General features: G+C 41.3%; 1 protein-coding gene across 1 annotated transcript; it reads left to right on the top strand.

Annotated features, from left to right (window-relative positions):
• Positions 1 to 1,228: 1,228 nt before the first annotated feature.
• IL22 (interleukin 22) lies at positions 1,229 to 5,676 on the top strand. The gene is made up of 5 exons (XM_041754229.1): positions 1,229 to 1,414; positions 1,834 to 1,899; positions 2,025 to 2,168; positions 3,096 to 3,161; positions 5,599 to 5,676. Exons 1-5 carry the CDS (start codon positions 1,229 to 1,231, stop codon positions 5,674 to 5,676), a joined length of 540 nt encoding a protein of 179 aa, XP_041610163.1.
• The last annotated feature ends 15,629 nt before the right edge of the window (positions 5,677 to 21,305 follow it).

The raw sequence follows: 21,305 nt of genomic DNA on the forward strand, positions 1-21,305 counted from the left end.
ACTCAAAATCAAGATATAACCACTATATTGCCAGGTTCTCTTCCTTAGGCATCCATATACATGATAAAAGTTGTTAGAAAGATTTTTTGGAAATATTATTTCGAGACTTAACTTGTGTGTTACTTAACTTGAATGAGCACAGGTAAGATTTCAAGATGAGCTACTATATCTACTATATGCTTAAAACACTTGTATGTTAAGAAAGGTAGCGATTAGATTGCTAAGCATTAGTATTTCCAAATTTAAATTGATACTGATTATAATTTAATAAATTTTTTTTTAAGTAACCTCTACACCCAAAGTGGGACTCAGCCTTATGATGCCAGGAATTAAGAGTCACATGCTCCTCTGACTGAGCCAGCCAGGTATCCTTCAAAAAAAAAAATTTAAGATATATTTGCATCCACCATAATTATTAAGATCACTTTAAAAAGTCACAGAATGGGATAAAATGAGTGCTTAGGTTAGCCAACACTGTTATTTTAAAAATGTAAGTCTTCCTCAGGATTAAAAATATATGTGTATATTTTTATGTACATTAAATGTACATAAAAGTGTATTAAAAATATATAAGGTTATTTTTAAAAGTGGAATTATCTCCAAGCTATTATCACTATTTATTTTAAGACAGAGGATATAGGACACGAGTCCTTTATTTCTGATCACCTTTAATGAGATAAGAATCTATGAAGCTGGAAGGAAAATGAGCCCATGACCAAACTGTTTACTCAGCTACTACAGAAGATGAAAAAATATTATGCCGAATCTGGAATCCACGAAGACAAAGCAATTGCTTTCTTTGAAAAATAAGTAGGGTTTAGAAAATTTCTGGGATTTATCTGTGAAAACACCTTTGGGGCCCTAATAGTGACGTTTTAGGGAAACACTCGCATTTCAAGGTGGGAAAAATAGGAGGTGGCGTTTTGTGGGCTCCTGTGGTGGTTAGGTAGTTCTCAGAAGACAGTACTGGAAATTAGATAATTGCTGATGTCATTTTTTACAAAAAAAAAAAGTATATTCTGGGGGCTATAAAAGCAGCAACTTTTGCTTTCCCCTCACAAGCAGAATCATCGAAACAGGCAAGTGTTTCAGCAAACTTGGTGTGATGGGTTCGTTTGACGTGATACTTCTTGATACCTAATTGTTTGCCTTTATGCTTTTGCTTCTTGTTCTCTTGATACCAGGTTTCTTTTCTAGTCGCCATTAGTTCCAGTTAGAGCTGTCTGCGATGGCTGCCCTGCAGAAATCTGTGAGCTCTACCCTTATGGGAACTCTGGCCGCCAGCTGCCTCCTTCTCATTGCCCTGTGGGTGCAGGGAGGGGCAGCGCTGCCCATCAGCTCTCACTGCAGACTTGACAAGTCCAACTTCCAGCAGCCCTATATCACCAACCGCACCTTCATGCTGGCTAAGGAGGTACTCATCTCGGTCTCTCTCTGTCTTTCATATCTTCTCTCCTTGGAACCTGATAGTTCCTAAAACGTTTTCCAGAACACTACTAAGATCTGTAAGAATGCATCGTCTCTCCTCACTGGTAGACCAGAGATTATTTTCTATGTCTCCTTAGAGACTCTTTGGAGATTGGGCTTTACCAGAAGACCCTCCATGTTGGCCTTGATGATATATGTTCGTTGAATTTTACTCCCCAAAGGCCATTTATTAGCCCTCCTGACTGTGTTTCTCCTTACTCCTGTGTGCATTATTTTAAACTCATGCACACATCTGAATTCTTGAGTCTTCATGGGGCTGCTCTGGGGAAAGTGGATAGAGTGCATCTCTACTCACAGACTTTTCATCACAGATGAAAAGGCACTTAGTCTTTTCTTCTTTTCCAGGCTAGTTTGGCAGATAACAACACAGATGTTCGTCTCATTGGGGAGAAACTGTTCCACGGAGTCAATGTAAGCCATAGTCATGATGAGCGGGGCAGTGTGTCATCCCTGGTTGTTTGGATGGTGGTGATGATGCTTTGGGTCTTCTGGATGCCCCTCAACATTGACTCCTGCTGTTTCACTTTTGGCTGCAGATGGGAGAGCGCTGCTATCTGATGAAGGAGGTGCTGAACTTTACCCTTGAAGAAGTGCTGCTCCCCCAATCCGATAGGTTTCAGCCCTATATGCAGGAGGTGGTGCCCTTCCTGGCCAGGCTCAGCAACAAGCTAAGCCAATGTGTGAGTTTTTGTCTCCGCCTAACTCTACCCTCTCCTACTTGACTGTCTTGCCTTGCTTCTTTCCTTTAGAGCTCTTCTCTGCAAACCCTCACTGCCCCTTCCCACGCTGGCAGCAAGAGGTGCCTCAGCAACACCACCGTGAGAATCATTTGGAATCACAGAATGTTTGTTTTTGCTTTAATTGAATCATATTTTGAACATATGATGACGAAGAGTGTCTGAAAGACAAGAGCAGAGAAGGCTTTTTTGTCCTTGGGAAAAAGCATCTCAAGTTATGTGAGACGAGAAAGGTGTTAAGACCTGTAGGGAAAAAATGCCTAGATGTGGGAATGGGTCCCTGGAGTATAGATGGAACAGGTGGGAAGAAGAGAGGCTAATGGGAAGATTTAATGTTCAGAGCTGGGTGGGCAAAGATGGTTGCCCTTTGGATGTCATGAGAAGGGACAAAAGTCAGAGGTGTGTGACCTTGATGGCTCTGAATATTTAAAATTATGAAAAGACTGCAGTGGAGTGGGCAGAGTGAAGGGACCTAGTAGTATTTATTGAGGAGGGCCTACTGTTCACACAAGACATTTTATGTCCGTTTCTTGTTCTGAGCATGCATTTTTTGGGGGGGTAGAGTTAGGGTTTTATTCTTCACAGAATTTGCATAAACCACTCTACTCTTCCCACAAACGTAAACCTCAGTAGGATTTCTCAAGGGTGAAGAGAGGTCCTATGTAAGGGAAATGACTGGATTTTGGTGTCCAAGGGAATTCAAGAGCTTTGAAAATCTAGGTCACTGGTGAAATCTAGGTCATTGTGGGCAAAATTGCTAAGAACTTTAACTCCAGGTGCATTTGTAACACACCTCAGTTAGGGATGCTGAGGTTCATAAAGCTTCAGCACAACAGTGTTAAAATAAGTGCTCTGGTTTTCATTTTGTAGCATATTGAGAACGATGACCAGCATATCCAGAGAAATGTGCAAAAGCTGAAGGACACAGTGCAAAAGGTACTACTAATAACTATTAACTCTAACCCATTAAATAGGAGAGACAAATATTGTTTTTCTTTCCTACCCTTTCTTTTTTTCCCCCACATGTAATTTTTTTGCTTTATTTGCCTACATCAGGTTGATTATATATATATTTATTTGTATATAATATTTATTTTATATTTATATTATATATATTTATTATATATATTTATAGATAAATTTTAAAATTTTGCAAATCATAGAATTCTAGAATTGACTGGGAAGTAAGATTATCTAATCTCTTCACCCCATGTTCTGGGCATGACTAGCAGTAGAGCCAGGGCTAGAATGCAGGTCTCTTGAATCCCCTCCAGCACTCTTTCTAGCAGCAATTTGTGTTAGTTTTAGTGTTAATTCTTTAGGAAATTTGAAATTCCTACTGATTCACGTAATCCAAACAAGTACTTGTTCAAAAACAGGAAAGTACTTGGGGACAAATTTATTTGAGGTGATTTTTGAAGCCATTGATTCGATGATTTAAAACTTGGAGAAATAAACCCAGAACAACCATAACAAAAGAGTTGCACATATATGATGTAAATTTCTAGAATTATTGATACTTATATTTAATTATCATAATATAATACCTAGAAATTATTGATTTTAATTTACAAGCAAGAATGAGCAACCCCCAATTTCTTTTATGCAGTTCCAAAAGGAATGGATTTATTAGAGTGAATGGAAGTCTGAACTGGAAATACTCTTCTCTTCCTCTCTCTTTTCCCTTTCCTTTCTGGTCTCCTTCTTCACTCAACAAATCCCCAGTGAGCATCTATCTGGTTAGGCTAGTGTGCATTTGTACAGAGAATGATACTGTCACGTGGCCTATTTGGGGAAAAGAACAATAGTAGAAGGCTCAGACTGGCAATTGTGACTCATTCAAAAACCAGAGGAATGATTACTAGCAGCGAAAGTGATGCTCTTGCAAGCAGGTAACAAACCTCAGAAACATGAAGGTTCTAGCTGTTGGAATTTTTAATAACAGGTGTAACCTTAATCATCCCCTTCTTTCCACCTTGATGTTTCTTTTAAAAATTATTTCTTGCTGATCATGATTTAATGAATCTAACCATTTCTTTGATAATCGAAGGCTTTGTAGTCTTTCATGGTGAAGACCAATTCTCTTGCCATATATCTATTACCTAGAGGTAGAGGGCTGAATGTTAGCATGCCATTGCCAAGAAGCTCTTTGCACTTCTGGCTTGAAAAATTCCCGATGTCAGCTTACTTTGTTGGCTTTAGAAAAATGAAGTGTGAGAGAGAAACATCTGATGGTGATCCATGTAGGGGAATAGAATTTAAAACTTTTAACTCATTTTGAAAAAATTGACTTTAACATTTGCAGTAGAGTGTCATGTAGAAGAGTGATTATGTATTTATTTATTTTTTTAAGGCCTGTAGCTCCAGAAAGCATAGGTGAGAGAAGAATGATACTCAGAGGAAGCTCAACCTGAGAGAAAGCTGGTCAGCACCAGCTGAAATGGGAGGGTGGTCTTGGAGGTGTTAATTCCCCGCCACTGGAGGTAGAAGCAGAGAGTTGGTTGTGGTAGAATGGAGGAGACACAGTATATCAGGAGACTTCCAAAGTTCTTTATAGCCTTGGGAGTCTTTGAGATATAAGAAGTAGCACCTGACATGATGTCAAAGGAAGTACGAAAGGTGGAATGATGGCAGACAACAGGAAGAGAAAGGGGAGCAAAGCATAGAGGACAGTCATGGCTTACTACTTTCCTTGAAATAAGTTGAGCAAATTTAATAGATTAGATGAATTTCAGAGGAGGATGCTTTGGCCTCGAATCTGACTTCTGTCTCCTATGGAGTTTGGAAGCCTCATTTGCATGCTATTTGGAAGAGGAAAGAAGCGGTATTATATTGTGTATCTGGCTTTCTACTAATTAAAGCAACTGGATGGGACTAATTTGTCATTCCCCCCACAAAAGTGAAAACCTGTATTTTCCCCTCTTTGTTAAGGAGTTGAGAACAGAAAAAACCACCCCCCGTGTGTACTGGTAAATGTGTAGTTTTGATTCGAAGTTGTGTGAGCTGAGCTGTTATAATTAGTTGGCCATAGCCTATCGTGAGGGTATGAGGCAAGGCCGGGCGTGATGGGGGGTATTGGGTCCTGCAGATGCCTGCACAGCTTCTCTCTGCTTCTCTGGTGAGGAAGTGGCTTTCGGCAGCTTCATCAGTGTAGATACAACTGAGACTGGTGCCTGTTGGTGCCCTTTCATTTCAGTTGGGTCTATGGCAAATCACACTATATTCTTGTGGAAAGATCACTATTAGTAATATTTTACAAAGGCAAAAACCTGGTTTATGTCTCTAGCAACCTAACCATCTTTTTCTAATTTGTTCCTCCTAAAAGAAAGCCTGGTATAAATGCTCAAATACTCATACATTCTTATTTTTACAGCTTGGAGAGAATGGAGAGATCAAAGCAATTGGAGAACTGGATCTGCTCTTTATGGCCCTGAGAAATGCCTGCGTTTGACCAGAGCAAAGCTGGAAAATGGATAACCAACCCTTTTTGCCTGTTAGAAATAACAAGACCCCCTAAAAGGTTTTCTTTTATCAAAAGGAAAATGGGAAGCCAAACTTTACAATCATGGGTGGATTCTAAAGAAACCCCTGCTTAGCTTAAAAAAGAGAACAATGCCACCTGTGTCCAGAAGACCAGAAGGTAGACCTTCCAAGCTTAATGAGAATGACTGATAAAATGTTATTGTAGTTGGTGTTTTATATGCAGAAATTTATTTTTAAAAGCAATTGTCTATTCCCATAAACCATATTACTTCCCATTTCCTAAATAACCTCATTTCCAAAACCAATAATTTATATTTATGAATTTATTTATTATTGTAAGTACACATTTTATTTATGTCATTTTAATATATAGATTTATTTATAGAAGCGTTATGGTATTGCTACTTAAGTATAAAGTCAGTATTTATATTTATGACAATAATTATGGAGCTATGTTTATTTGACCTCAATAAATACTTTGATACCCTACATCTTGTGGCTTTGTGATTTGTTTCCCTTTACTATCATCATCATCATTACCATCATCACCATCACCATCATCATCATCATCATCATCATGTAATCATTCCTATTTGCTTATTGTATACTACTCTAGCTCTAGCTTGAATCTATTAAGGAGGGCATTCTTCAGTTTTCCTGCAAGTCAGGAAATACAGTAAAGGGGAAGAGGACTGAGTTTGGGGGAGTCTTTGAAATTTGTGCAGAGAAGGGAAAAGCAATAGAGATAGATGGACTAGTTCTATCTAGAAGAATGGACAGGAGACACCAGCACTGAGGAATGTGTAGGTCTTTCCACAGAAAGTGAAAGTCAGTGGTTAGGAGAGGTCAGTGGGTCAGTGGTCAACTGTTTACGGTGTTTCATTCTCTGAAAAGTCAGGAACCCCAGGTTTATTGTACAGGTCATGCGCCAATTGGTTGTCAAGTTCCTGCAGGATTAGGCCAAGCCTAGTGGTGACAGGTGAGCGCATATGTAAATTTTAGATTCGCTCTTGGGTAAAGTGGAGCTAATACTTTTGGGTATGGGTTCCAAATGCTGAGAGGCACCAAAGCTAAGCTTCATAGATAATAGAAATATAATTGTTTCTGGGATAAGCTGGGGTTTAGGATTCTTTCTTCTCTTCTTCCAAAAGAATCTCAGTGTAAAACTTAGCGAAATTTGGGATTGTAATTATTTTTGACCAATCTTCTAGAAATTGAGCCATAAATGGAATATCCTCAGAATTGGATTCATGAATGCTTCCATCTAGGCCAAGGAGTCTAAAATGAAGAGATTTTAAAAATTCTGGATCCTAATGAACGCAAAGTATAAAGTATCAGGATCTTCTTCAATTCTGAAGGGCAGTGCTGGCAAATTTTGCAGCCATGGGAGATAGTCCAAATTCCTCACAGGGAGGGAGTCTTTACAGAATCATTGGTACCCGCTATAGCAATTCCTTGCAGCAGTGGCAGAGGGCAGCATTGGCTGGCACTATTAACACTACTCTTACTCTTGGCCTTGGCAGAGGCCTCCGGTATCTCCTCCCCCAGTAGCAGATGGCAACACCCAGGTGTTCATGAAGACTAATCCGTGAGGTTGCATGAGACATAGGCCCCCAGAGACACCAACCAGCATTTAGGACTGAGGAAAAGCCACTGGAGTGTTTTGAGTGTGGGAAAAACTGGCTATGATTCCTGTTCTAAAAAGATCACTTTGGGGTTGGGTGGAGAGTAAGTCTAGGAGGGGTGAGACTAGAGGCAAGTCCAGCACCACAGTTTAGGGAGGAGGTGATGATTGCACTGGAGTGGGTGGGAGTGGAGCCAGAGAAAACTGATGTGTGACTATTTCTGTGACACTTGGTTTGGGTTGCCTGGGAAATAAGGGCCACACATAGGTCAGATTCACTAAGAGAAAAAGTGATCTGCTAGTTTTTCTTTGGTTCTTCATTTATATTAGATTCTTCCCTAGCATGCAGTGCTTCATATGAGTAAGGACAGACAGATGATTTTTGTTCTAAAAAGAGGTCAGGATTTTAAGATTTGAGTCAAGATATGTATCAGATGAGAAATAGTGATACCAAGAGTTGAAATCTGAGGTCCTATCATCTCGCAGGCAACCACAGCTATAGTGACTTTATCTTTAAAATATACTTTCAAGGCGCTTGAGTGGCTCAGTCAGTTAAGCATCTGATCTTGATTTCAGCTCAGGTTTACGATCTCAGTTGTGAGATTGAGCCCTACATCAGGCTACATGCTGGGCATGAAGCCCGCTTACGATTCTTTCTCTCCCTCTGCTTCTCCTCCCCCTCTGCTTGTTCTTTCTCAATAATAATAATAATAATAATAATAATAATAATTTACACACATATACATATATACTTTCAAGGACTGTTTATTGTTTAAAAAAAAAGATGCAGAGGACTGGGACGATGGATCCTAATCACCAAGAGAAAATCCTATCGCTGCTACATCATGAGGGCTGGGTAGACTGTAACTGGACTACGGGCATGGACTGAATTGTCTTGTCTATTCACTCAATAGTCTTGTCCATGGAGAACTGCATAAATTGAAAAAGACAGGATCATCAAGAACTCCATTTCTATAGGAATGAGGGTGTAGGTCACTTGACCAGGTGAAGGACCCTGTCCAATGAGGTGTAGGCAGAGGGAATAGGGAAAATGGAATGAGTGGTGGAAGGAGGAGTTCCTAATTATTAATTTAGGTCATGTGAGCAGCTATAAAAATAGGAACTATAGCAGATAAGGTTTCTATTAATGAGTTATTTGTCTTTTTTCTCCTTTTCCCTTCCCTCCACCTTTGTTTTTAAAGGAAATTTTTATTTTTTAATTTTATTTTAAGATTTATTGATTTATTTTTTAATTTTTTAAAAATTTTCTATTTATTCAGAGGCAGAGAGAGAGAGAGGCAGGCAGAGAGGCAGAGACACAGGCAGAGGGAGAAGCAGATTCCACCCAGGGAGCCCGATGTGGAACTTGTTCCCAGGTCTCCAGGATCACACCACAGGTTGCAGGCGGTGCTAAAGCACTGCGCCACCAGGGCTGCCCCTTCCCTCCACCTTTTATAGGAAGATCATTTGTAGAGGTTATTCTAGTTTTCAGGTGGGAATATGATCGCATTGATATTATTCTGTAATGATATACTAGTTGATGAGATTCTAAGTGTTACCTGTGTTGGAGACACAGGAGACATTTTTCACCTGAACAAATCCAAGAGTGGATGTTGAAGACAAAAGGGATGGCTTGTGCCATCTGGCCCTCCAGATCCATCCTCTGTTCTTTTCCACTCTAGTTGGTGCCCAGAGAGTCTGATATATATGAAATGCCTCATATATGTATTTATTCTCTGTCTTTCGATTGTATTTGGCAAGTGGGAAAAGTTAGCAGGAGATTGAAGGAAGTGAATAAGGTCAGAATACTTATTCCTCTGGAAGCTTCTTGCCAGATTGCTTTTCAGGTTGGTGTTATAGTTCTACCAAAAGCCTCAGCTCCTCGCAGACGGCCCTCTTCCATATAGTTTTCTTTCCTGGTTTTAGAAATTGTTCTCAGCACTGTTTCCTCATTGGCTTCCAGCTATTGTTAGCTTCAGGGCATTGCACTGCTTCATGGGGTCCCTTAAACTCTACATCTTAAAAAAAAAAATCAATCTCTTATTAAGCTCTTCTCTGTTACCCAGTTTGAGTGTATCATATGTTTTCTGCTGGGATTCTGATCTATATATTCTCTTTCTCTCTTGACTCTCTCCACAACGCCCACATAGCAGCAGGATGAAGTCTGTTAATTTAGATATCTTTTTTTTAATTTTTATTTATTTATGATAGTCACAGAGAGAGAAAGAGAGGCAGAGATACAGGCAGAGGGAGAAGCAGGCTCCATGCACCGGGAGCCCAATGTGGGATTCGATCCCGCTCCAGGATCGTGCCCTGGGCCAAAGGCAGGTGCCAAACCTCTGCGCCACCCAGGGATCCCTAGATATCTTTTATGCACAATAAAGAAGTCAGTTTTTGGCATATCTGAGTCATGTGTAAAATTTGACCCTGAAGTAAAGCAAAATCAGAAACAATAGAATTTTGGTTTCTAAAATCAAGCATTTTCTTTAATTAAAAAATCCAACAGATTTCTCTACGGGGGAGTAGTGGCATTTAGGTCAACATGCAGGGACTAATGCGCTCTCTTCTTCCCTCTGGCCCAAGAATGCTCTTGGTCCCTTGGAGGCTCTCTTCTCTACCCTGTTGCTTTCATGCAGGACAAACAAGGGGATCTTTAAGTCGGGCTATGACACCAGCTAGAGGATGGGAGAATTATTACACTTGAATAATTTTGACTGCTCCCAGCCTTGTGTTTTGGTTGCCTCTCTTGTGTGTGGCCCTTCTTTCTCCTCTTCTCTTGCTTCAATACATTCAGGATGACCCTACATGCTTCTTTTAGTCACGGTCTCTCCTTATTTCTATGGGGTTTAACTGTCTGGGTCATTCTCTGCATTCCGTATCTCACTTTAGCAATACGTGTGCAGAAGAACCTCAATAGCATCTAGAAATTGATCTGTCGTGCCCTTACCGGTGGGTGCTGTTTCTCTGTGAAAACTGCATGCTGCGGGATGCCCTATCGAGCTCTTGTTTCATCTATGATATTTTCCACTTGCAATAACTGCAGGGGCTGTTTTTAGGCACACTGGTTGCCTGGGAACTTTATGATTCCTACGTTGCTGCTTGACTCAATAACATCTTTAGAAATTTCAATTCAATCCAGGTCAGTAAGCAACCATTTAGATCATAGAGTAGCAAGATGCTGCACTAGGGGCTATGAAAGTAGAAGGTTTAGCTATAATTTGGATGCTGTCCTCAAGAAGCTGGTAGCCTCATGAGGAAGATGATGAGCAAACAACTGTCCGGGCACCAGTGGACTGAAATGTGCTTATGGGAGAGGCACCAACAAGGTGACAGTTGTCACTGTTGATGTCACCAGAGTTGCATTTGAGCAGATTTTTTTGAAGGATAAGAAAAATTTCAGCAGGTTCAAATGTGGTCTCCTCTGTGAAACTTCCCCTTCACAACCTAGCATAGTTAATTGCTCCATCTTCAGGAGCCTCAAGGCATAAATGTATAACTCTATTTTAGCATTTATCATGCTGCATATTAATTATTTGTTATGTGTCTATTTTAGGAGCTTCTCAAGTATAGAAAATATTGTTTGTCTTTGTGTTTTAGGACCTAAAAATGCCTGGCACCTAACAGGGGCTTGGTAAATATTTGGTGGATAGATGCATAAAAAACTGAACAGCAGGGTAGCCCCAGTGGTTCAGCGGTTTAGCGCTGCCTTCAGCCCAGGGCGTGATCCTGGAGACCTGGGATCGAGTCCCACGTCGGGCTCCCTGCATGGAGCCTTCTTCTCCCTCTGCCAGTGTCTCTGCCTCTCTCTCTCTCTCTCTCTCTCTCTCTCTCTGTCTCTCATGAATAAATAAATAAAATCTTAAAAAAAAAACTGAACAGCATTCTGGGCCTAAGGATTTGGATAAGCAAAGGGTTAGAGACCAGAAAGGGGACAGAGTCATCAGGGGAAAGCCAGAGGCCCAGTGTGGCTGGAGCACAGGGTATGATGACCAGAAATGGTAACAGTAATTCTACACGAGGTCCTACTTCTAGTCTCTGGAAACCCAGCTCTCAATCGGACTCATGAAAAGGGAACTTTGTGAATTAATAGGATTTTGGCTCACTCCATGCCTTGGCCCCTAACCTAATATGAGCTGATAAGACAACTGCCTCAACACTCTGTACTCTAACTTTGTCCTTTTTGAGTTTGGGCAGCTGGCATCCGCTAACACTTCCCACCACCAAATGCCTCATAAGAATTATGGGAAATGTGATATTGCTGATGGTATGGAGTAAAATCCATTCAAAAGCTAAATCCAAACGAATTCAATAGTTTCTGACACAGCCAGACAAGAGATGTCACCTCCTGGAGAACATCCACAATGTAGGAGACTCACCCATGGCCTACCTGGCCCTCTCTGTTGATAACCTCTGACAAGCAAAAGCTGCTGGAGAACACCTAATTTAAAGCCATGATAGTATTATCTGAGTTCTCCATCCATGGTTTTGTCAAAGTCTCCACACTTTTGTCTCCAGAGGGTGGTTCTAATGGACTAGGGCATGTCCCTAGAGCATGTGTAATCTGCTCTTCACTGTCTCCACAGTCTTTGAACTGCATGTTCCTCATTCTTAAAATAAGGAGAGTGACACCTACCCTCATGTAAGAATGAAATCACTCCATCATGGCTGGTTGGAAGTAGAATTTTCTGAGTTGAATTTAAAATATATATATATATTATTCTTTTAAAACACAATATATATGCAATATATAAAGAATAAATGAACACACTGATTCAGAGCAGAACCTTGGAAGACATTAGCCCCAAAGCAAGTTTATGGGAAGGATAAGAGACCTCTTACTAAGAGACCTCTTACTAGCTGATTCTTGCCATCAGAGAATACTTGCAAAACAAACAACACACATGTGTTTAACTGCAGAAAAGTGAAGAGCTGTTATGTAGAAAGTAATGAGAAAAGATACAAGAACAAAAAGGAGGAGCCAGCATCACTGAACACAGAGCTGCAGGAGAGGTTCCCTTCAAGCCCAGCCGGTCAGTTGGTCTGATCTGTCTAAACACTTCTGGTTGGGTTTGAAATGCAGAAGAAAGACAGGAAACAGTACAGAAAGCAGCGGAGGAGATGCCCACTGTGGGCTCTGCAGACCTTCCAGGCAACATTAGATGATAGAGAGCTGCTTGTGGCTGCCCAGCAGAGCTCAGAAGTGGGTCAAGAAGAAACACTTGAGAGGCCCTGCTTAGCAGAGTTTATTGTGTCAGCACCCAAATTTCTTCCTCTGATCCCTGACCACCCTTTGGTCTTTCCTTCCCTCTTAGGGCATTGGGTGGCGATTGTGTTGGGGTGTATCCAGTAATCCAACACTATTTATTGAACACATACTGTGTGCCAGTCACTGTTTAGAACAGGTGTAATAGCGTTAAACAAGCAGACAAAAATCCCTGCCCTGATAGAATATAGATTTTAGTGAAGGGAGACAGTAAACAGAATACATAAGTAAAATATATCATGAGTTAGATAATGATAAGGGCTTCAAAAAAAAAGGGGGGGGAATGGAGTGGGGTTAACTCTATTACGGTTGTGTTTTACTTTGCTAAGTGCTGCCATAAGAAAGCACCGAGGCTGGGGGGCTTCAACAACAGAGATTTATTTTTCTCCTAGTCCTGGAGGCTGAGAGCCTGACACCAAGGTGTCAGGAGGGCTGGTTTTTCCTCAGGCCTTCCTTCTCAGCTTGCAGCTGGCCACCTTCCCTCTGTGGATGTCTGTGTCTTAATCGCCCTCTTCTTAGGAACACACCAGTTGTATTGGACCGGGGCCTACCCAGAGGACTTCACTTTAACTAGAGTACATCTTTGAAGACCCTTTCTCCAGATGCAGTCACATTCTAGCATAGTGGGGGTTAGGATTTCAACATAGGAGGGTTTTTTTTTGGCGGGGGGAGGGGCAACATTCAGCCCAGATATCCTGGGAAAGCCTTGCTGATAAAATGATATTTGAGCAAAGTTTTGAAAGATTGGAAAGAACTGGCCATGCAGATGTCTGGGGGAAAAGCATCTTGGGCAGAGGGAACAGCAAGTACGAAGACCCTGAGACAAGGGTGTGCCTGGTGAGTCGAAAGAGCAGCAAGGAGTTGTTGCGGCCAGATGAGGAGAGCAAGCGGACAGCAAGAGGAGAAGAGGCCAGAGAGGCGAGGGGACTGGCGAGGTCAGGCAGCCCCTTAGGCCATTGAAAGGACTTCGGCTTTTACCCTGAATGTGAGGGGGAGTCCTTAAGGGGGAAATCGTGTTGCTAAGTCTGCAAGTTCACGTTCAAATGCAGTGCTCCGTCTGAGCGAAGTCTAGCAGGTGTTTGTGCGCAGTGCCGCAGGCCCCCAGAGCTGAAGGCACAGACCAATGGTTAGTCCATTTTCATGGAAAAGGTACATCTATTTTCTAGGCCTCTCACAATCATGATTTCTGAATTCTGTCTCCATTCTTGCTATTATTACTGCAAACCTTATTTTCAATGCACTTAGAAAATGAGGTGGGGAGGCTATATTTTTATGTGATTTCACAAAACTTTGGAGGATGACTCCACTGTGCCTCCTATCTCTCCTTGCTGAGCTCAGGGAAGGGGACAGCAGCAGAGGTCCGCTTTCTGTCACCCATTGTGGTTATTATATTCTTTTTATTTTTTTATTTTTTAAATCATGGTTAGGGTATCATAGTCTTTGCAGTATTTATGGATGATGTGCCTTTCATTGCCAGAGAATGAATGGCCAGTACGTCTGATACCAGTGTGTCAAACCTGCAAATGCAAAGTTAGCCCCAAACCTACAGAGCTACAAAGAAGATTGATACTAAAAAAATAGCTATTGGAATGTATAGTAATTTTTTAATAGTAGGTTTATTTTTATGCTTCTCATCAGAAGACCTTGGGGTCCTACATAAATCCCATGTACTTATAAGCCCGGAGGCAAAGTGGTCCAGTGGAAATACCATTAGTTTGTGTTTTGAAGGCATGGATCAAGCCTAGGTTTGCTCCTTCCTGGCTCTGTGTCTTCGAGGAAGTCATTTTACCTCTTTCCATCTCAGTTCTCCGACCTGCAAACTGGAAAAAAAAAAAAAAATCTTCACTTTTTATAGAGTGTTGGGAAGAACAAGTAAAGGAATATGAAGTTAGATATTTTTATCAAGTATATGCAAGGCCTGTAAAATACCACAAACAATTGTTTTACTCTTCTTTACGTTCTTTTCTTCTTGTTCCTTTTCCCTTAGGTCACGGTCCCATCTCTTGTTGTCTGTAGTGTCCGTCACAACCTTGGACATTCCTTGTGTCCTGTTCTTCAGTGTGGTGGGAGGCTGCACAGGGAGTGGGAAGCACGTGGGTTTGGGGGATTCCTGAATGTGAAGGGAATCTCCTGCTTCTTTGATCGAAGGGTCCCTTGGGCATGTGATTAAACTTCCTCGTGTTCTGTAAAATGGAACAATACCAGATGCTCTAAAACTACCTACGTTCTCAAATATAATGAGAAGTATTTAGCTGTTGCCTATATTTCAGGATATGAAAGTGTTCGCCTCCCAATCAGCCTGTGGAATATTAAGTTGTCAGCACAACAGTCAAGGTCTCTCTTAATTCCATGAATCTAGGATCAGCAGGAAAGTGAGTAGCCAGGGCTTGATTTCACCTCTTTTTTTTTTTTTTTAAGATTTTATTTATTCATCCATGACAGACACAGAGAGAGAGAGGCAGAGACAGAGGAGAGCGAGAAGCAGGTTCTATGCAGGGAGCCCCACGCGGGACTTGTTCCCCGCACCGTGGGATCACGCCCTGAGCCACAGGTAGACGCCCAACCATTGAGCCACCCGGGTGTCCCATGATTTCACCTCTCAAGAAAGCATTCAAATGGATCTAAATACATTTTAAAAATTGGATGAGGTAGGATTCTCTTCCTCTTAAAAATGTTTTTCTAGAGCTACTAGTATGTTGGCGTTTGCAATATAGTTAAAAAATAATTCTCTTCTGGATTGAACAAGAGAGGAAGGACCATGACTTCAGATAAGGCTTGGTGTAGCTATGACTCAGTGGAAGCTTCTTTTCCTCTTGCTGCATCAGCGACTAGGCTCTCCTTGCTTCTCTTTTTCTCCTTCTCCTTCTTTCCTTCCTCTCCCTCCTCTCCTCTCCCTCCTCTCCTCTCCTCTCCTCTCCTCTCCTCTCCTCTCCTCTCCTCTCCTCTCCTCTCCTCTCCTCTCCTTCCCTTCCCTTCCCTTCCCTTTCCTTTCTTTCCTTTCCTTTTCTTTCCTTTCCTTTCTCTTTTCTTTTATTGAGGTGAAAGTCAAATTATATAAAATTAACCACTTGAAAACAACCAGTTCATTGGCATTGAGTACATTCATAATGTTGTGCAATCACTGCTTCTATCAGGCTCCAAAATATTTTCAACACTCCCCATGGGAACCCAGCAGTTACTCCCTCTTCCTCATCTCTCAGCCCTGGCAACCATCAAGCTGTTTTCTGTCTCCATCTACTTACCCATCCTCGATATCTCATAGAAGCGAAATCACACAATATGCGACCCTTTGTGTTCAGGGTCTTTTATGTAGCATATTATTTTCAAGTTTATCCATTCTGTAGCATGTCAGTGCGTTATTCCTTCCTATGACTAACATTCCATTGTATGGACATATTACACCTGGTTTATCCATCCATTCATTCATGGATATTTGGGTCCTGTTTTCTTTTCAAAGAACCTAAGTCTGATGATATAGCTCCTTTGCGCAAATCTCCCAAATGGCCAAGAGTGGAAGCTGAAGTCCCAGTAATAGCTTTAAAGGCTGTGACTTGCGTCCACATTTCCTCTTTGATGTCACATTTTCCTCCCTCCTCACTTGCTCTCGTTTGATCACACAGGCCTCCCAGCTGTACTGAACACACTAAGCAGGCGCCTTCCCTAAGGTCTTTGCATTGACTGTGACTTTTGACTGAATAGGTATCCCCATGACTTACTTACTCCTTTACTTCATTCTACTGTTGTTTAAATGTTACCTTTCCACAGAGCCTTCTGTGATCATCCTGCTAACAACCCATCCCCATCTGAGCACCAACATCCCCCTTATTCTCTTCTATTTTCTCTAAAGCAACTATGATTCTCCAATGGTATATAACTCATTTATAACTTACATAAGTTGTACTCATCATGTTTACCTAGTTTCTGTCCTCTCCCTCCTTCACTACCACTAGAATATGACATGAAGTCAGTGATTTTTTTGTTTTGTTTATTGGTGTACCCTAAGCCCCGGTAAGCCTGGGAGACAATAAGCACTCAGAAAATATTTGGTGACTGAATGAATTAACGATGCAGGGGGAAAACATATAGAGTACAAGCCACCTAGCACAGGGCAGGGAACACAGGCTGAGATTATCAGGATTTTTGTGCACTTTTCTTCTTCATACTTGTTTCATGAGTCCAGTTCCTATATCTCCTTTCTTCCCCATCCAGACCATTTGCAGTCCTCTTCATTCCTTCTTCTTCTTTTTTTTAAAGATTTTATTTATTTATTCATGAGAGACACAGACAGAGAGAGAGGCAGAGACACAGGCAGAGGAAGAAGCAGGCTCCATGCAGGGAGCCCGACGTGGGACTCAATCCCAGGTCTCCAGGATCTGGCCCTGGGCTGAAGGTGGCGCTAAACCACTGAGCAACCTGAGCTGCCCCTCTTCATTCCTTCTTAACCTGTTCTCACCCATCCCTATGATGATGTAAACATGAGACAAACATGTTTCTTGAGTGGAATTGTCTGACAGAGAGGGGCAATTTTGAGTCTATGTTAGCCATGCCCTGGGAAATAAATTATGCATACAACAGCTAGATGAGCTTTCTCAAACCCCAGGAGTTGTATTTATTAAGTAAAGCTTATTAAAAGGCTGCATTTGCATTGAGGACACGAGGGCATCATTGAGAAAATATTTTGAATCATTAAATAACATTTTATTTTCTGGGGGATATAAAAATGACCTTTTTATTATTTATTTTTATTTAAATTCAACTAATTAACATCTAGTGTATTATCAGTTTCAGAGGTAGAGTTCAGTGATTCATCAGTCTCTGCTTTCTTAATATTTAGCACTGGGTTGTTGCCTCGCAAGATAATATGTAATTTTGGTCATTCTTCCAAAGATAGATATTTGCTTCTTTAATAGCAGATTTGCATCCCACTGCTGTTCTGTGCCTGTGAACACATTAACTTTTATTTCATTGCTGAATCACAGTGAAATCTTTCTAAAATGTTTGAACAGCAGTTAGACTCACACATGTAGTAACAGCCCTGCACACAGTTCCAAGTAGGGACAAGATTGGAAGGGACTACTGTCCCAGGGCCTAACTTGGGGATGTAATTATAAGACTTTATGGATCACAAAACAGTTGGTGATTTCAGAGATATTAAAATGTGTGTGGGGAGTTACCAAACTACAGATGTCTCTTAGAGTCAATGAAGTAGTTTAGCAATTAGGAATTTAGGAATTTAGGAATCCCAACTGAGTTTTCTTTTTTAACTCCTACAGAAGAGCACAAAGTTGCATCACAGAGATCTCCAAGTGAGCTGTAATTCTCTGCATGAGACTCATTTTGCTCATTGGATATGCCTGACCATCAGAGACAGCAGCTAGCATCCTTTTGGACATGTGGGGGTGAAACTGAATTTTAAGGGAAATGGCTGCCTTGGCGGCATTTGGGAACTCGGGTAGCCAAGTGCGCTTTAGGCAGATCAATTGTTTTAATGTTCTCCTGGACGTTATGTAGGAGTGGCAGCCCATAAAATATCCACTTAACATCTTAGTCTGCTTTCTGGATGGGTGTGGGGTAAACTGAATTCCTCATGCCCGCATGCTTTTCAAAATATTGTCAGATGATTGAACATCTCTCAGTTTTCTCACTTCCTTCAACCATTTCTCCAACCTCTGAAAACTTGTGATAAACTTTAACATTATTCAGAGTATTGCACATGCATTTTGCTATGGTCTGAATGTTCGTAACTCCCCCTCCTCAGATTCATATGTTGAAACCTAAACCCCAAGGTGATGGTCTTAGGTGGGGCCTTTGAGAGATGTTTAGGTCATGAGAGCAGAGTCCTCATGAATGGGATTGTTGCCTTTATAAAGGAGGATCCAGAGAGATCCCTTCTGCCACACAAGGACACAGTGAGAGGTTGGCTGTCTACAACCCAGAAGAGTATCTTCACCAGATAGTGACCAAACTGACATGTGGATCTTAGATTTCCTAACCTTCAGACCTGTGAGAAATAAATTGCTATTGCTTCTAAGCTATCCAGTCAGTCGTATTTTGATATAGTGCCTGGACAGACTGAGACACATTTGTTATTTGAAAAATAATAATGCAATAGTAACTATTTCCAGAGTGCATCTGTAGCTGCCATTGTGCCAAGCATTTTACTTATATTACCCTATTTGTTGCTCATAAGAGCCCTATGATTATTGTACTGTTTAATGATGACAAAAACTGAAGCTCAGAGAGGATTAGTAACTTTCCCATGGCTATACAACTAGCAGCGTAGTGAGATCTGAGTTTCAAAACCAAATTTCCTTGTAATTAATAGCCATTTTTATAAAGTTCTGTATAAGGGACTTGTGAAAGTGATATAATAAAAATACATCCAGATGAGCAGAGACTTTGTTTCAAACTGGTTCCCCAAGGACATTATGTACTTTTCTAATGGTTCTTCTGTTATTTGGGACACTTTGGGAACCCTCTTTTGGAATTGCCTTTTGGACCTGTATTTTAAATATCTTTTACATTAATTCATCTTTTGAGGTCAGACTGTATGAAGGGCCCTAATGAGGCAAACCTGTCAACTAAGGTGTAGGATGATTATGATCAATAGGGTGATATAGTTTTCAGTCATAAGGAAATGACTAGTTTTCTTGAGTTAGTTGTAAACCAAAGCAGAAGCACCCTTGGGACATGTATGATCTTCCTGGGTCATGACAGTTTGAGAGACAGAAGACATTTATGTAAATGCAACTAGCAGGAGTTAAAAAATAGAACACACGTTGACTTCATTTATCAATATCAGCAATTTGAGTCACACTTATGTTTTGTTGGTATACACCAGGGACCTCATATTAGCTGCCCAAGGCAGTGTACAGCTCCTGGAGGTATTTTGTGTGGTCCTTTCAGAGCACCCACACAGTGTGTTAATAGGCTATACAATTAGGCAGATTTTAGACTTGGTGGCAAAATAAGCAATTTAGATTCAATTGTCCTATATCCACCCACCCAGGGTGTTCATCTTAATCTCCCACCCTCTGAAGGCATTTGGGCTTTTGACCCCTAGTGTTCACATTCTTTTGTCCAAAGGAATTTGGAATAATCGGCATTACTCAGCTCAAAAACAAAAACAAAAAACCAAAACCCAACAACCTTCAGGTACTTCACGTCTCAGTTCAAACTTAAAGCTTAAGCTACTCCCAGCTAAAAATAATTCCTCCTTTTTCCTGAATTTTTATAAAATTTCAGGAACTCCCCTTTGCACTCCCAACCAGCTGTCTTCTGCTGCAGCTCTTTGTGGAATAGCTCTCCTCTCGCTTCAGAGGGTGTGTCTTTATCAGCAGAGGTGGTCCTGTGGAGATGAGTCTCCGGCTCTTTCAGATCTACTCACTTTATGAAAAAGCAAAAAATATTACCAGTGTTTGGAACTTTCACTCATACTCTCTCCTTGCCCCTTTGCTAGCCTGGTTGTCTTGATGTAGACGCTAGTCCTGGATTTTGATGCCTCTTATTGACTCTGCCTAGCTCTGAGGAATCGCTTGCTCATGAGCAGACTCCTAGTATTGCTTCACCCAGGTACTACGTTGACCCTCTGTGTGCTAGGCTTTGGTGTGCCTGCCTCTGCTTCTCATTATATGATTCTGGGCTACGTCCACTTCTTGGGGCTGCTTCTTCAAACGAACCACACCCACCATAAGAAGAACTGGGGCAGAACTGAGGACAGGACTCCATGAGCATATTCATAGCCCCTTAGTTTCTAGCACTGGTCTTTGTCTAGGCAGATTCTTGACAGAAATTTGTTGACAGGATAAATTAAAACACAACACAGTTACAGTAGCATTTCATGATGTGGAAAGGGAAGTATTTATTCAACTAATATTGGATATGCTTTTTTAGATGAGGAGCCAGGGTAGGTGCTGAGGATTCATGAAAAGTTGGGGTCTCTTTCCTCAAGAAATGTGCACGCGACTCAAAGTCTAGAGCTAAAGGGGGAGTCTGGGCGGTCCTTTTGGACAGAGATGATAGAGAATCTACTAAACTGTGGGCCTTAATCCCAAGTCCTATGCCAAACAAATCTTGAATATGTTACGGGAGTTATAATTTCTGAACTGGGAAGAATCTTGAGAAAAATTGCAAAAGTCTTCCCTTGGGTCTTGTGCTGGCTGAAGAATGATGGCCCATGAGGGAGAGCCAGGTGAAGGGCTTGGCAAGGGAGAAGTGTAAAACCCGTATGAGATCATGAGCAGGTTTCCCAGGGCTGTCCATTCTACCTTTGGTTAATTTGTGGGGTGGATATTGGTTAGAAAAGAGATTTTTTTTTTCCATATGGGAATTTAGAAACAGTCACACAGCGTCCTGGAGATTAGTCTCTTTTACTGGGTTGGCATGAGTTTTAAAATAAGGAATCTGTTGTGGTATGCAACTGAAGTTCTGACTCTTTGAATACGGGGCCCCAACTTTACCAGTAAGCTGGAGCTTTTTCTTAATGTCACAGACGGTGTGGTCAAAGCTGTTTTGGTTATGAAACAAACTCTAAAAAAATAGAACAACCAAAGTCATCTTCCTCTATATAAACTGTAAGTTATCTATCACAGCATCTCGTTGGAGAGGTGGCCTTGAGAGCTCAAGTAAGTAGGTTATCCGATCATCTAACCAGCACAAGAGGCTCTCTGGCTGCCACCAGTGACACGAGCCCAGAGTGGGGTGGAGGGAA

This window comes from Vulpes lagopus, chromosome 5 (assembly GCF_018345385.1).
Source record: "Vulpes lagopus strain Blue_001 chromosome 5, ASM1834538v1, whole genome shotgun sequence".
Classification (NCBI taxonomy): Eukaryota; Metazoa; Chordata; class Mammalia; order Carnivora; family Canidae; genus Vulpes; species Vulpes lagopus.

Excerpts from the sequence above, each read along its gene's own strand:
- IL22 (XM_041754229.1), top strand. The coding sequence starts at position 1,229 with ATGGCTGCCCTGCAGAAATCTGTGAGCTCTACCCTTATGGGAACTCTG. Across the intron at positions 1,900-2,024 it reads AACTGTTCCACGGAGTCAAT|ATGGGAGAGCGCTGCTATCT; the intron begins GTAAGCCATAGT and ends TTTTGGCTGCAG. Across the intron at positions 3,162-5,598 it reads TGAAGGACACAGTGCAAAAG|CTTGGAGAGAATGGAGAGAT; the intron begins GTACTACTAATA and ends TTATTTTTACAG.